Source organism: Mirounga angustirostris, unplaced genomic scaffold (assembly GCF_029215605.1).
Source record: "Mirounga angustirostris isolate CCGP_5_RB_7025 unplaced genomic scaffold, mMirAng1.0.hap1 SCAF_4, whole genome shotgun sequence".
In the NCBI taxonomy this organism is placed as follows: Eukaryota; Metazoa; Chordata; class Mammalia; order Carnivora; family Phocidae; genus Mirounga; species Mirounga angustirostris.
The window spans coordinates 163,778,153-163,790,601 of record NW_026991712.1 but is presented as its reverse complement, the minus strand read 5'-3'; the positions used below and the strand labels follow the sequence as shown (position 1 = coordinate 163,790,601).

At 56.2% G+C, this 12,449-nt stretch overlaps 2 protein-coding genes across 2 annotated transcripts; both read left to right on the top strand.

Moving 5' to 3' along the window:
* Positions 1 to 3,287: 3,287 nt before the first annotated feature.
* Positions 3,288 to 6,520, top strand: GJB5 (gap junction protein beta 5). The gene is made up of 2 exons (XM_045895465.3): positions 3,288 to 3,416; positions 5,435 to 6,520. Exon 2 carries the CDS (start codon positions 5,462 to 5,464, stop codon positions 6,281 to 6,283), a length of 822 nt encoding a protein of 273 aa, XP_045751421.1. The 5' UTR covers positions 3,288 to 3,416; positions 5,435 to 5,461; the 3' UTR covers positions 6,284 to 6,520.
* A 2,642-nt stretch (positions 6,521 to 9,162) lies between these two features.
* On the top strand, positions 9,163 to 10,037 carry GJB4 (gap junction protein beta 4). Its single transcript, XM_045895464.2, has one exon. It carries the CDS (start codon positions 9,237 to 9,239, stop codon positions 10,035 to 10,037), a length of 801 nt encoding a protein of 266 aa, XP_045751420.1. The 5' UTR covers positions 9,163 to 9,236.
* Positions 10,038 to 12,449: the final 2,412 nt, after the last annotated feature.

Genomic DNA, 12,449 nt, shown 5'->3' with positions numbered 1-12,449 from the left:
CTGGAAGAGCTGTCTAGTTCCTAAGCGCAGGGAGGCTGGGATGAGCCTCAGGGAGAACAGCCGTGCGGTCGATGAGCTTCGTTCTGGCGTGACTTACGGTGCCTTAGCTGTGAGTTCAATGTTAATGACTCAACAATATATATTAGATAAGGTGTCTTTAAGAAGAAACACATATAAAACAAGGTTATATATTGATCAGTTGATGAACATGTTGCAACCAGAGCCTTGCAGAACCTAACCCTGCCTTTCTCCCACTGGCAAAGGTGCAGTATTTGCTAATTCCCTGTTTGTGGTGACTTTACAGAATGTAAGTACCACGAATAGTAAGAATTGACTGTACCAATATGACCATGTAGCTTCCTTCCTTCCCTCATGCCTCCCTCTGCACACAAGATAGGTCCAAATTCCTTGGCATGGTGTTCTAGATCTTTTATGGTCCAGACTGTCCTTGCCAACCTTCCAGGCACTCACTGCCCCCCACCCAGTCCACTCTCTAAGTCTCTTCCATTATCTTTCTTTTTTTTTTTTTAAGATTTATTTACTTATTTGAGAGAGAGAGTAGGGGAAGGGGCAGAGGGAAAGAGAGAGAGAGAGAGAGTCTCCAAGCAGACTCCCCACTGAGTATGGAGCCCTACTCGGGGCTCGATCCCACAACCCTGAGATCATGACCTGAATGGAAACCAAGAGTCAGATGCTTAACTGACTGAGCCAACGAGGCACCCATCTTCCATTGTCTTTCACAAAGCTCCTCTGCACACTCTGTGCCCTCTGCCTCAGAGGCCTCTCCTCCTCGGCTCTTCTTGGTGAACTCCTATACATCCTTCAAGACCCAACTTAAACATTACCTTGTCTGGATCTCCCTTTGGCGGAATTTGACGCACCCTTCTCTGTTGTATGTCCCTTATAGTCCCTCTCACAATGTTGTACCTAATCCATCCAAGCGTCTCCCCTCTCCTGGACTTGGTAATCATTTTGGAGGAAGAATGTAGAGAGGGACAGGTGTGTGTGAATTTTTGCAGGGTGCATGCATTTCATACATCGTTCATTCCATAAACATGAATGCAGCCTAACTCGGTACCAGGCATCCTAGGCCCCAGGGGTACAGCAGTGAACAAAACAAAGCACTACCCGATGCACGCAACACTGTGGCTGTATGGTGTGGCCTGTGTGTGTGGCCTGTGTGTGGGGGGTTGCATTGTGCTTGCTGTGGATCTGTGGTATTTGTGGCTCCTGGACACACAGTACATGGTACTCTTACCCTGTGTGACCTGCTGATAAAGGGCATCTTAGGAGTTCATTAGGACAACAGGCTGTATCTCTGCACTAATGAGAAACTCAGTGGGGGTGCTCCCTGCCCCCCCCCACCGCCCACCTCTCTGACGGTCACTGCCCAGCCTGGGTTTTGCCTTTCCAACCCCAAGTCAACATTCATCCACATGAGACTTTCTCTAGTGAGTCTGTCTGTCTCTCTCTCCCTTCTCTGCCTTCCCTACGTCTCAGAGAGAAAAGGCCTAGGAATAAGGGAAAGAGGCGGAAGTCACTTTTTGTAAGTGCCCACCATGTGCCAGGCCTGGGGGACGCAGTTCAGTTCACATATATCAGAGGTAGTCATAAAAAGGGCTTCCTTTGTGCCAGGCACTGTTCTAGGCCGTACCTCTATGAGCTGGGTTAATGAGCACACCTCCCAGGTAGGCGATGTTACTGTCCCTCTATGCAGATAAGAGACTGAGGCTTCACGTGGAAAGGAAGAAGCAGAAGTGGGATTCAGGCCACGCGGGCTGTGCTCGGTCACTATGCTGCATCGCGCTCGGGGTGTGCACAGGGCACCCCTCATGGGCACAAATCGTCTCTCTGTACTTTGGAGGAGAGGGAAATTGCCCAGATCTAAAAGTACCAGAGGTGTGAGATTCCAGATGCGGGGGTGTGGGTCCAGATGCAGGAGTGTATGGGCTCCAGATGCAGGGTGATGAGGTCCAGATGCTGGGGTGTGAGGCCCAGATGTGGGAGTGTAGTCTCCAGATATAGGGGTATATGGGCTCCAGATGCAGGCATGTGGGGTCCAGATGCAGAGGTCCCCTGCCTTAAGGCAGTTCCCTGAAATGCCTCCCCCATCAGACAGCGGGGTACCTGCTCTGGACAGGACTTGTCCATTCCCAAGCCCTTCCTGCTGGGGCTCACCCTGGGGGCCCTTCTGACGTCAGGGTATCTCCGGGCACCCAACTGTGTGCCTGCCCAGGCTCTCCGGATCCTTTCTTTATCTGGGTAGCCTCGCACCAAACATAGCACCTGGCACACAGCAGTGTCTCAGCAATGATTCCTGAATTGAAAACAAGGGTTGCTGGAAAGGCCAGTAGCACGTGCCACATTGGGGCGGAGGGGGGGGGGTTCCGTGTGTGTGTCTGTTTGGGGGAGGGGGCGGCTCTCTGCCCAGTCCCTCACGAACCCACTGTAGGGGCGCAAAGGCTAAGCTGGATTCCAGCAGCCACGGGATGAGGGGGAGGGGAGCCTGGGCCCAGAAACCTGCTTCGTGGCCCCGCGGCAATCATGAGAGGCTCCGGGCAGCGGGTACTAGACTTCTCAGCAGGTCAAAAAGGCCAAGTGGGTGAGTTCCTGGGGGCCAGGGGCTGGTCTGCTTTATGCCCTGCTCACAAGTCCCTATTGGTGTGGATTGATTCGTTTAATCAACAGAAAGGTCCTACCTGGAACAAGCTCAGTTAAGATCAACTATTCCAATACAGTCATGATGATGTGGAAGTTCGAGCCATGAAAGCCCAGAGGTGAGGCTCTAAGCCACCTGGAGTGGCAGTCAGGGAAGGCTTCTTGGAGGAGTATCAGGTAATGAGAAAGGCGAGAGAAGGGCATCCAAGAGTAGGCAATGGATGGGGCAAAAGCATACGGGCTGGAGACAGAGTCTGGGAGTCACGGCGTTATGGAAAACAACTGAAGCCAGAGGAATGGAAGGCCAGAGAGCAGCCCCTAGAGTCCCAAGAAGTAGCATGGGGACTTTCTGGAGAAGGATGAGAAGGCGGGACAGACCTCAGCTCCTCCCACACAAGGCCAGGGATGAGAGGACAAGCAGGGGCTCAGAGTGGACCTGTGGTTCTCCCCTCAGAGGATGCCAGGATTCTGGGCTCAGTGCCCCTGGAAGAGTGAACCATGAACCCTTAAGTTTCTGGGCCTCAGCAGAGGCAGGCTGGGGAGGCTGGGGCCCAGCCAATGGCAGGGTCAGGCGCAGCAACTCCTCCTCCTAGGCCAGAGGCACACCCAGGATGCCTGCAGACTCTGCAGGCCCTGTCCCGGGAATGCGCTGCCCAGACGCCCTCCCTGGTTCTGACATGAGTTCCAGCTGCCTGCTGAGTCCGACTTCCAGCTACCAGGAGCCATTACACAGAGAGCCCTGAGGAGTAGTCACCCAGGTAAGGTCCCCTGGGTCCAGATGGACCCTGGCTTACCTGGCAGAGGGAGACTTCTCTGGTGGCGAGGCCAGAGGTGGCCTGGACATATCTACCACCCTGGGTCGGATGGGACAGGAACGGAGGGCTCCTCACTCCTCTGCTCTGCGTTCTTCCTGCTCTCCCCAGCTGAGCAGAGGTGGGAGCCAGGGACCAAGTGCAAGAAGGGCTCACAGGGGTGCCAGGAGCTGAGCAAGCAAAGCAGCTCTGCCTGGGCTTGCGGAGTCCCACCCACCACACCCCAGGAGGGCTGGGCCAAGAGCCTCTGGGGACTGAGGGCTGGAGCCTCTCAGGCAGTTCCCTGTCAAGCTGCCAGGAGTCCCGCCCACCTTATGCAGGACTGAGCAAAGACAAGCTGACAATTCACGACCAAGTGGTAGGGGGTAGAGACAGAACAGTGGAGAGACAGGGTGAGAGCAGAGACACCTCCAACCTCTCTTACCTGGCATCCACCTGGTGAGGGAGAGGTTGGGCACAGACCAGATGAGCAAGCAGCTTCCTGCAACTTAAAGAAAGGGGCCCAGGCCCAGAGTGTGGTTCAAATCCCGGCTCTGCAGCTTCCCAGCTGTGCAACTATGAGCAAATTAATTAACCTCTCTGTGCTCCACTTTCCTCATCTGTGAATTGGGAATTAAAAAATATCATACCCTTTCACACAGTTGCTGTACTGGTTCATGCAAAGTGCTGAGAACAGTGCCTGGTGCCGCATAAATACCCAGGAACCATTGGCCCTTACCACCACCCTGTTCATCTGTAGCAGATCCCACCGGCGGTCAGGACAGCACGGTGACCAATGCTTACACGGGCACTGGGAAGGGCATCAGGAACCCCTTAGAGCAAGAGGCTGTGCAGGCTCCCTGAGGTCCCAGGGGAGCCCAGCAGGTGAGACCACAGTGCCTGGGTCTCAGGGGACACCCCAACCTCCCCACAGCCCCGCCAGGAACCAGGCAGAAGAATTCCAAGAGAGGAAGTGGGAGTCTCTTGCCCTGAATGGTAGTCACATTCGGTAATCTGATGTGTTCATCGCACGAAACTCACCAGCAAAACTGACCAGAGCAGCATGTCCCAATTTGCTGTTTTGACAAGACTGTTCCACACAATGATTTAAAAAAGGGCAGGGAGGGGTTCTGTGGTCAAAGGAGTTCAGACAATGCTACATTTTCCTTCCGTTTGGGGGATTCAAGTGTCAATGTATTCTCTTGGTCAAGGAAAGAGACCTATTGAACTTTGCTGAACCTATGTTTGCCTACCTTTCTTGAACACAGAATCCTTTTCTCTCACTGCTCCTGTTGCCAAACCATGGGGCAGGGTTCCACAGAATACCAGTTTGGGAATCCCCAGAATACCAGGGTAAAGGATAAAGAGAACCATTGTCCCCTACTTCATCTTTCAGCGGGATTGCCACTGGCCTTGCTTCAAGTGCGCTGCACCTGAGCAAGACATTACCTGGATATTTACTGAGTGTTAGACCAGACGGGAGTTTGGGGACAAAGTTCCAGCAGCCTCTCCTGCCCAATCCCCTAAGCCAAGTAAAGGGCAAGGAGCAGGTTCCCCTTAGGAGGGGCTAAGAGGAGAGAGCGGGGCTCAAAAGAAGAGAAGTCTTCCCAAGGCTCCGCACCCTGAGGAGGAGGGCCAGGGTTGAAACAGAGGGAGAGAGCAGAATGTCCCACCTACTCGAGCCTTCACTCTGCAGGACCGCAAGGCCAGAGCCTTGGCCCCGGGAGGAAAGAGTGGCTCCCTGGACCCACCTTCCCCCACTTTTATGGGTTCCGGATTTAATTACCTGGGTTCGAATCCCAGCTCTGCACCTAATAGTTGTGCAACCTTTATAACCCCCCAAGCCCCCCTTTCCATCTGTAAAATGGGGACAATAACAGAACCTAGCTCCTCTATGACTGTGAGAATTGAATACAGATGATATATTTCCATAGGTGCTCAGAGTCAGTATTCTAGAAATGTGGGAAATTATGATTATTTCCCAGCAGGAACAGCCAACACCTGGGTCCACTATGAACTGGGGAATCTTCGAAGGGCTCCTGAGCGGGGTCAACAAGTACTCCACAGCCTTTGGGCGCATCTGGCTGTCTCTGGTCTTCATCTTCCGCGTGCTGGTCTACCTGGTGACGGCTGAGCGAGTGTGGAGTGACGACCACAAGGACTTTGACTGCAACACCAAGCAGCCGGGCTGCTCCAATGTCTGCTTTGACGAGTTCTTCCCCGTGTCCCACGTGCGACTCTGGGCCCTGCAGCTCATCCTGGTCACCTGCCCCTCACTGCTCGTGGTCATGCACGTGGCCTACCGGGAGGCTCGGGAGAAGAAGCACCGAGAGGTAGTGGGGGAGGATGGCGGGCGTCTCTACCCGAACCCCAGCAAGAAGCGGGGCGGGCTCTGGTGGACATACGTCTGCAGCCTGGTGTTCAAGGCCGGCGTGGATAGTGCCTTCCTCTATGTGTTCCACTCATTCTACCCCAGATACACCCTCCCTCATGTGGTCAAGTGCCACATAGCTCCGTGTCCCAATATGGTGGACTGCTTCATCTCCAAGCCCTCAGAGAAGAACATCTTCACGCTCTTCATGGTGGTCACGGCTGCCATTTGCATCCTGCTCAACCTCATAGAGCTGACCTACCTGGTGAGCAAGAGGTGCCATGAGGGCTTGGCAGCGAGGAGAGCCAGGGCCACCGGTGTGGGCCACTGCCCGGACTGGGCCACCTCGCCCTGCAAGGGGGACGACCTCCTCGCAGGCGACCTCATCTTTCTGGGCTCAGACTCTCACCCTCCTCTCTTACCAGACCTCCCTCGAGACCATGTGAAGAAGACCATCCTGTGAGAGCCGCCTGGTCAAACCTGGTGGAGAGGGCCCAGCATGTCCCACAAGAACAGCCTTGGGGACAGGCAGCAGGGAGGGTCCGGCCCCTGCTGCAGCTGTGGGGCCTTGGGCAAGTGACCCCTCTGAGCCAAAACTTTATTTCCCTTTGTGTAAAATGGAGGTGAAGCCCACGTCACAGGGTGGTTGCCGTGAGGAGGGGTTTATTTAGAGAATGGATGTGCAAGTACCTTCAGGGGAGGGGGCATGGTCAAGGCTTAATAAAAGTCAACTCATCCACTTGATTGAAGGTGCCCTTTGGTCCCTCAGCCTTTGCGACCCTTCTCAGGTCACTGGGTCAACTTCTCTGCCCCTGCAAAGGGCTGGACCTGATCCAGCCAGGTGAGGGGACCATCCCCTCCCCTGGAAAAGGGTCCCCAGCACTTCTGGGGGTCATGCCACCTGCTCATGCTCAAAATAAGCCTTTATCCCCAGTTGCAAATTGAGGTCCGAGGGCTATCTGCAAACATAATGGGGCTTAGCCTGTGGGGAGCTGTGTGTTGCAATGGAAAGTTCATGAACTTTTGAGTCAGAACACTTGGATTTGAACCCAAGCTCCACTGGGACTCTAGGAAAGGGACTTCAGCTCCTCTCAAAAATGGGTTAATAATACGGAGACCGGGGGGAGGGGGGGAACTGGATGAGCTCATGGCTGTGGATGGGGTAAGCCAGCTGTAAAAGGCCACATAAATGTTAATCATTGGTATTAGGAAGTGCTCAATAAATGCTTGTGGGAAATGAAGCAGAGGAGCCCCTCCCTGGCTGCACATTAACCTTCACTATCCCAGCCACCAGGACAGCCAGGACGCAGGCCCAAGGCCCCTCTGCAACCCTACTGGGAGGTACCCTGACTTCCTTAGAGGCCCAGGCCAATAAAGGACAGACAGCGAGGTTGCGCCTGGCCCCGTGCCAACTTGGGCATTTCATGCTGCTGACCTGCATTCTTCATCTCCGCCAGGGCAGCGGGTATCCTTGTCAAAAAGAACCATAATCGTCCCCTCTCATCCCCTGCACAGCTCACCAACAGCCCAAGCTCTAGTCCCCAGAAATGTCCCCACCAGGGTGGGATGTGATCCTGGGCTGGATCAAGGTGGCCCCTTTCCATAGATGTCAGCTACTGAGGACCTCAGAACTGTGCTTCTGAAGAAAAGGGCAGGAGAGAGGCCTGGGGATGGAGGGACCAGGGGCAATAAGGCAATGGGAAGGGGCTAGGGGCAACAGATAGGGGCCACTGGTGCTGACCTGGGCCCTAGCATAAGAATACCAGGCTCCTGCACTGCCCCCGCCTAAAGACAACTTCACCCACATACCTGCCAGCCCAGGGAGCCAGACCCAACCCTGCCCATCCAGGCTGGAGAGAAGGCGTGGGCCAGGGGTAAAGAGCCACAGGTGTTTGCTCTGAATCTGTGCCCGGGGAAGTCCACCCCCCTGCCCACCCACTCACTCTCCCTTGGCTCATTGGCTCAGAAAGCTCCACCCAACAGAGGAGTGAGGAACAAAAGCTGCCTCCGGGAGGCCCCCAGGCAGACGGACCAGGGACCGGAGAGTCGCTGCTAGACCCAGGAAAGGTGAGGACCGAATCGGGCAGGAGACCGGGCTGGGAAGCAGGGACCAGATGGGCTGAGGATTCCTGGGAACTCGGGCTGCAGGCTGGGCTCCTGGGAGGAGCAGAGGGGACAGAGGATCCCTGGAGAAACCCCAAGGAGGGGGAGGGATGTACTGCCAGACCAAAGGGAGGACAGAGGACCAGAGAAGAGACAAGGAAGAGGAGGGACCAGGAAGAAGGAGTTTCAGTTCAGCAAAATCTATCATGGGTTCACCAGGCCAGGCAGGTGCTGAGTGCTGGGGAAACGGTTGGATGAGCTGTAGAGGCTTGCCCTCCAGGTGCTGACAGTCACACAGGAGACAGGAAAACAGACCATCTGAGTACCAGTGATCTATTCTGCAGAGGAGGGTACTGGGAAAAAGTCCCAGGGTCACAAGCTCTGAAGATGATGAGGTCTGAGTCAGGGACAGGGGAGGGGCCAGGGCCAGAGATGGAACCTGATGGCGCCCCAGATAAGGGGCTGTGGAGGACGGAGCACACAGGACAGGGGCCTGACCGGGAATAATAAGAGAGCTGGCTAGCAAACAGAGAAGGACGGTGTTCCTGAGAGCAAAAGCAAGTGTTGAGGGGAGGACCAAGCCAGAATCCTGCCTCTGTCCCTTCCCCAGTCCCTCCCTAAAGCTGAAATGGTTGGAATTCCAGAGGAACCCAGTGTGGTCAGGATGTTCAGCACTGGGTGCAGGGGAGGGGTGGTGGATGGTGCTGAACCCCCACGGTTCCAAAGAGCCTGCTTAGTCTGGGAGGAAATGTCAGGGCTGGGGATGTCCTGGGCCTCTCGGTGAGGACGGGTATCACTCAGGGGTCCGCCAAAGAGGCCGATAGGAACACACCCAGCACAGGGCCCCGCTCCTGTTGGGTGCTCAGTAGAAGTTGGAGGACAATAAAGACACATCTCCCTCCCCTCCTGCAGCTAAAGGGAGGGCAAGTCATCCAATCCACACCTTCTTGCTGTTTCTGTAGAAGTCGTGTGATCCGCAGGGCTCAAACTTGGGGTCAAAGAAGTTGGCGGGTGCATTGGTGCGAGATGATTATTGTCCCATTTATCACTTCATAGAATAAAATCTTCCCTGATTTTGGAACTGGAAGGTGGGGGTTCAAGACCAGCTCTGCCACTTCCAGCTGGGGAGCCTTGGGTGGGTGCCTCCCTGGGCCTTAGCTTACTCCCCTGTGAAACTGGGTAACGGCCATGCCGACCCCACCTTTAATAAAGGGCGCCCATTTCCAGGCTCTCCCAGCCTCGCGGCCCCCACACCACAAGTGGGTGCTCACGGGTGCTGACGGTCCACGTGAGGAAGCAAGGACACTGTCAGCATGAACTGGGCATCCCTGCAGGCCCTCCTGAGCGGCGTGAACAAGTACTCCACGGCGCTGGGCCGCATCTGGCTGTCGGTGGTGTTCATCTTCCGCGTGCTGGTGTACGTGGTGGCGGCCGAGGAGGTGTGGGATGATGAACAGAAGGACTTCGTCTGCAACACCAAGCAGCCGGGCTGCCCCAACGTCTGCTACGATGAGTTCTTCCCCGTGTCCCACGTGCGCCTCTGGGCCCTGCAGCTCATCCTGGTCACCTGCCCCTCGCTGCTCGTGGTCATGCACGTGGCCTACCGCCAGGAGCGCGAGCGCAAGCACCGCCTGAAGCACGGGCCCAACGCCCCGTCCCTGTACGACAACCCAAGCAAGAAGCGAGGCGGGCTCTGGTGGACATACCTGCTGAGTCTCATCTTCAAGGCTGCTGTCGACATCAGCTTCCTCTACATCTTCCACTGCCTCTACCAGGATTATGACATGCCCCGGGTGGTGGCCTGCTCTGAGTCACCTTGCCCCCACACGGTAGACTGCTACATCTCCCGACCCACAGAGAAGAAGGTCTTCACCTACTTCATGGTGGCCACAGCTGTGATCTGCATCCTGCTCAACCTCAGTGAGGTCACCTACCTGGTGGGCAAGAGGTGCCTGGAGACCTTCAGTCCGAGGCGCAAGCGGTCTCGGCACCGGGACCACCTGCCTGACACGTGCCCCCCGTATGTCCTCTCCCAGGGGGAGCACCCCCAAGATGGGAACTCTGTCTTAATGAAGGCTGGGTCGGCCACCGTGGATGCAGGTGGGTTTCCATAACCTGTGAGGTCGGTAGCGAGGACCACCAGGGCCGTGGTCTGGTCCCTAAAGCCACGGCAGGGCGGTGGCATCTTTTCCGCGGCAGGGCAGGTGGGGAAGACGGTTGCAGGGCTCAGGAAGCCCCCCCAGGGGCCAGTGCTTGAGAGCAGTTTGGTCTCTGGGTCCCGAGCGCCAGGGGAGGGAGGTTGACGGCTGGTGGGAATTTTGTATATGGTAATAGAATATGTGAAAACCGTTAATAAATATGATTTTCCCAGTATGTTGTAGACCAGGTGGGGCGTGGCGGGTAGAAGTGTCAGGGGGTTCACCATGGACCTCAGAAAGGAGGCCACAACCACTCAGTGAGCACCTGAGCCCCGGGACCTCAGATCCAAGCTCATCCATCACACACGCACACACACACACACACACACACCACACACCACACGCCATATAACATACGCCACACATACACACACACAGTGCACCCCCAGGACTTGGTGGGAATGCCAAGAGGCTGCTCCAGGGGTCTCTGGACTCTGCAAGCAGCTGGCCAAGGCAGGAGGAGTGAGACCCCAGGAGACCCTGGGCCCAGCGGGGCTCAGTTCTCAGAGGGAGTCCCTCAGGTGAATGCATGTAGTTAAGGAGGCCTCTGCCTCCACCATTCCAGCCTCCCCTCACTCTGTCCAGCCCAGGTCTCAGAGAGGCAAGTCTTCTCTGAGGGTGGGAGGAGAAGGCCTAGAGGGGGTGCACGGTGCTGAGAGCAAGCCCAGGATGGGGAGTCTGCCAGGATGTCCAAAGGGGCTATCCCCACAGGCCAGGACCTGCTGAGAGCATCCGAGCTAAAGGGTCCCTCACAGAGCCTCAAGTCTGAGGAATTCCCCTTCTCTTCCCCAGACACACATCCCCTCATCCTCCCACCCCCTCCCCCACCACTCAGACCGCGACCACTCCCAGAACCACACCTCCAGCCTGGACCTGCCCCTGAGTCCCCGAGCCTCCCACCATCTGCCCAGGGACCAACCCTCCAGGAGGCCCCCAGGTCTCCTCCAGTCAGCAGCTCCCAAACGGACCGCACCCACCCTCCTCACACATCACCCACCACCCCCACCCCCAGGCATGGCGTGCCAGCCACCCAGCTGTCCGAGCCGGGAGCTGGCCTGACTTCCTCGTGCCCTCCCATCTTCCAGCCTCTCACGGTGCACAGTCCAGTACAGTACCACAGCTGGCCAATTCCAACCCTAAACCTCCCGAGTCTGCCCTTCCTCTCCCACCGCTCTTCCACCACAGGGACAGAGTGGTCTTTCTACACATGCACCTGACTGTGGCGTCCCTCCTGCTTCAAAAATTCTCCTGCTACCACCACTACTCCCCACTGCCCCTCCACCTGGTCCCTGCTGACCTCCCCGACGTCACCCCTGCTTCCTCCCTCCTTATACTCACCAATAAAACCAAAGGGCTTATGGGTCCCCAACCAGACACATCACACTGCATCACAGCTCGGGCCTTCGGATATGGGTTCCTTCTGCCTGGAATGCCCTTCCTTCCTCCCCTGGGACCCCTCCTCAGATCCTAAGGTTAGAAACCTTAAGCCTAGCTTGTGCCTCTGCCATTCTCCCCATTGAGCCAGACAGAGCCATTGGTCCGTGAGCCCTTCCTGAGCAGGACAGTGACTCACCCAGGTCCCCAGCTACCTTTAATAAATGTTTGGTAAATGAGTAAATGGCCTATGAGCTGCTTGGGGGAAGGGACTTGTCTTGTTTACCTGAATCCTTCACCACACGGCGGCCAGGGATAAGCTGTCCTCCCATTTGTTTATAAGTTGCATCGTTGTTGCTGTTCTAACTAAATCTAGCCTAAATGTTTCATTTATAGTCGAGGAAACTGGCCTAGAGATGGGCTGAGTCTACAGGGGGCTGTGTCTCCCGTGGTCCCTAGAGAGCCTCTGTGCCTCCCCCTCCCCCAGCTATGGGACGAGATCGGGCATCACATGCATCTTAGGTCAGGGCCCTGGAAGTGGGGCCAGTGGCCGGAATTCATGCGCATGTGGAGGAAGGAGCGAGGGAAGCAGGCTAGGGAGGAGGCCAAGCTGGGTATGGGCTCAGGGAAACTTAGCCTTGACCCCGGTGCGGTGAGGGGCCTTTGGACCATATATCCCACCGCTGAGTCGTCCCCGCCGGAGGAGAGGGCATCAGGCTTTGAACTCCCGTATCAGTCAGTCATTGGCTTCAGGCCAGCCCATGGGCAGGAGGGCTGGCAGGAAGGGGTAGGTGACTCCTATCCAATCAAGGTCAATTCTCCAGGGGCAGCTATAAGCCACGAGCACCCTGTATTCATAGCAGCTAGGGAATGGGTGTCCCCCGGTAAAGGGGACATGGGCAAGGCACCAATACCATCCACTGAACTCCTGGTCCCAGGAAATAAGGGTGGCTC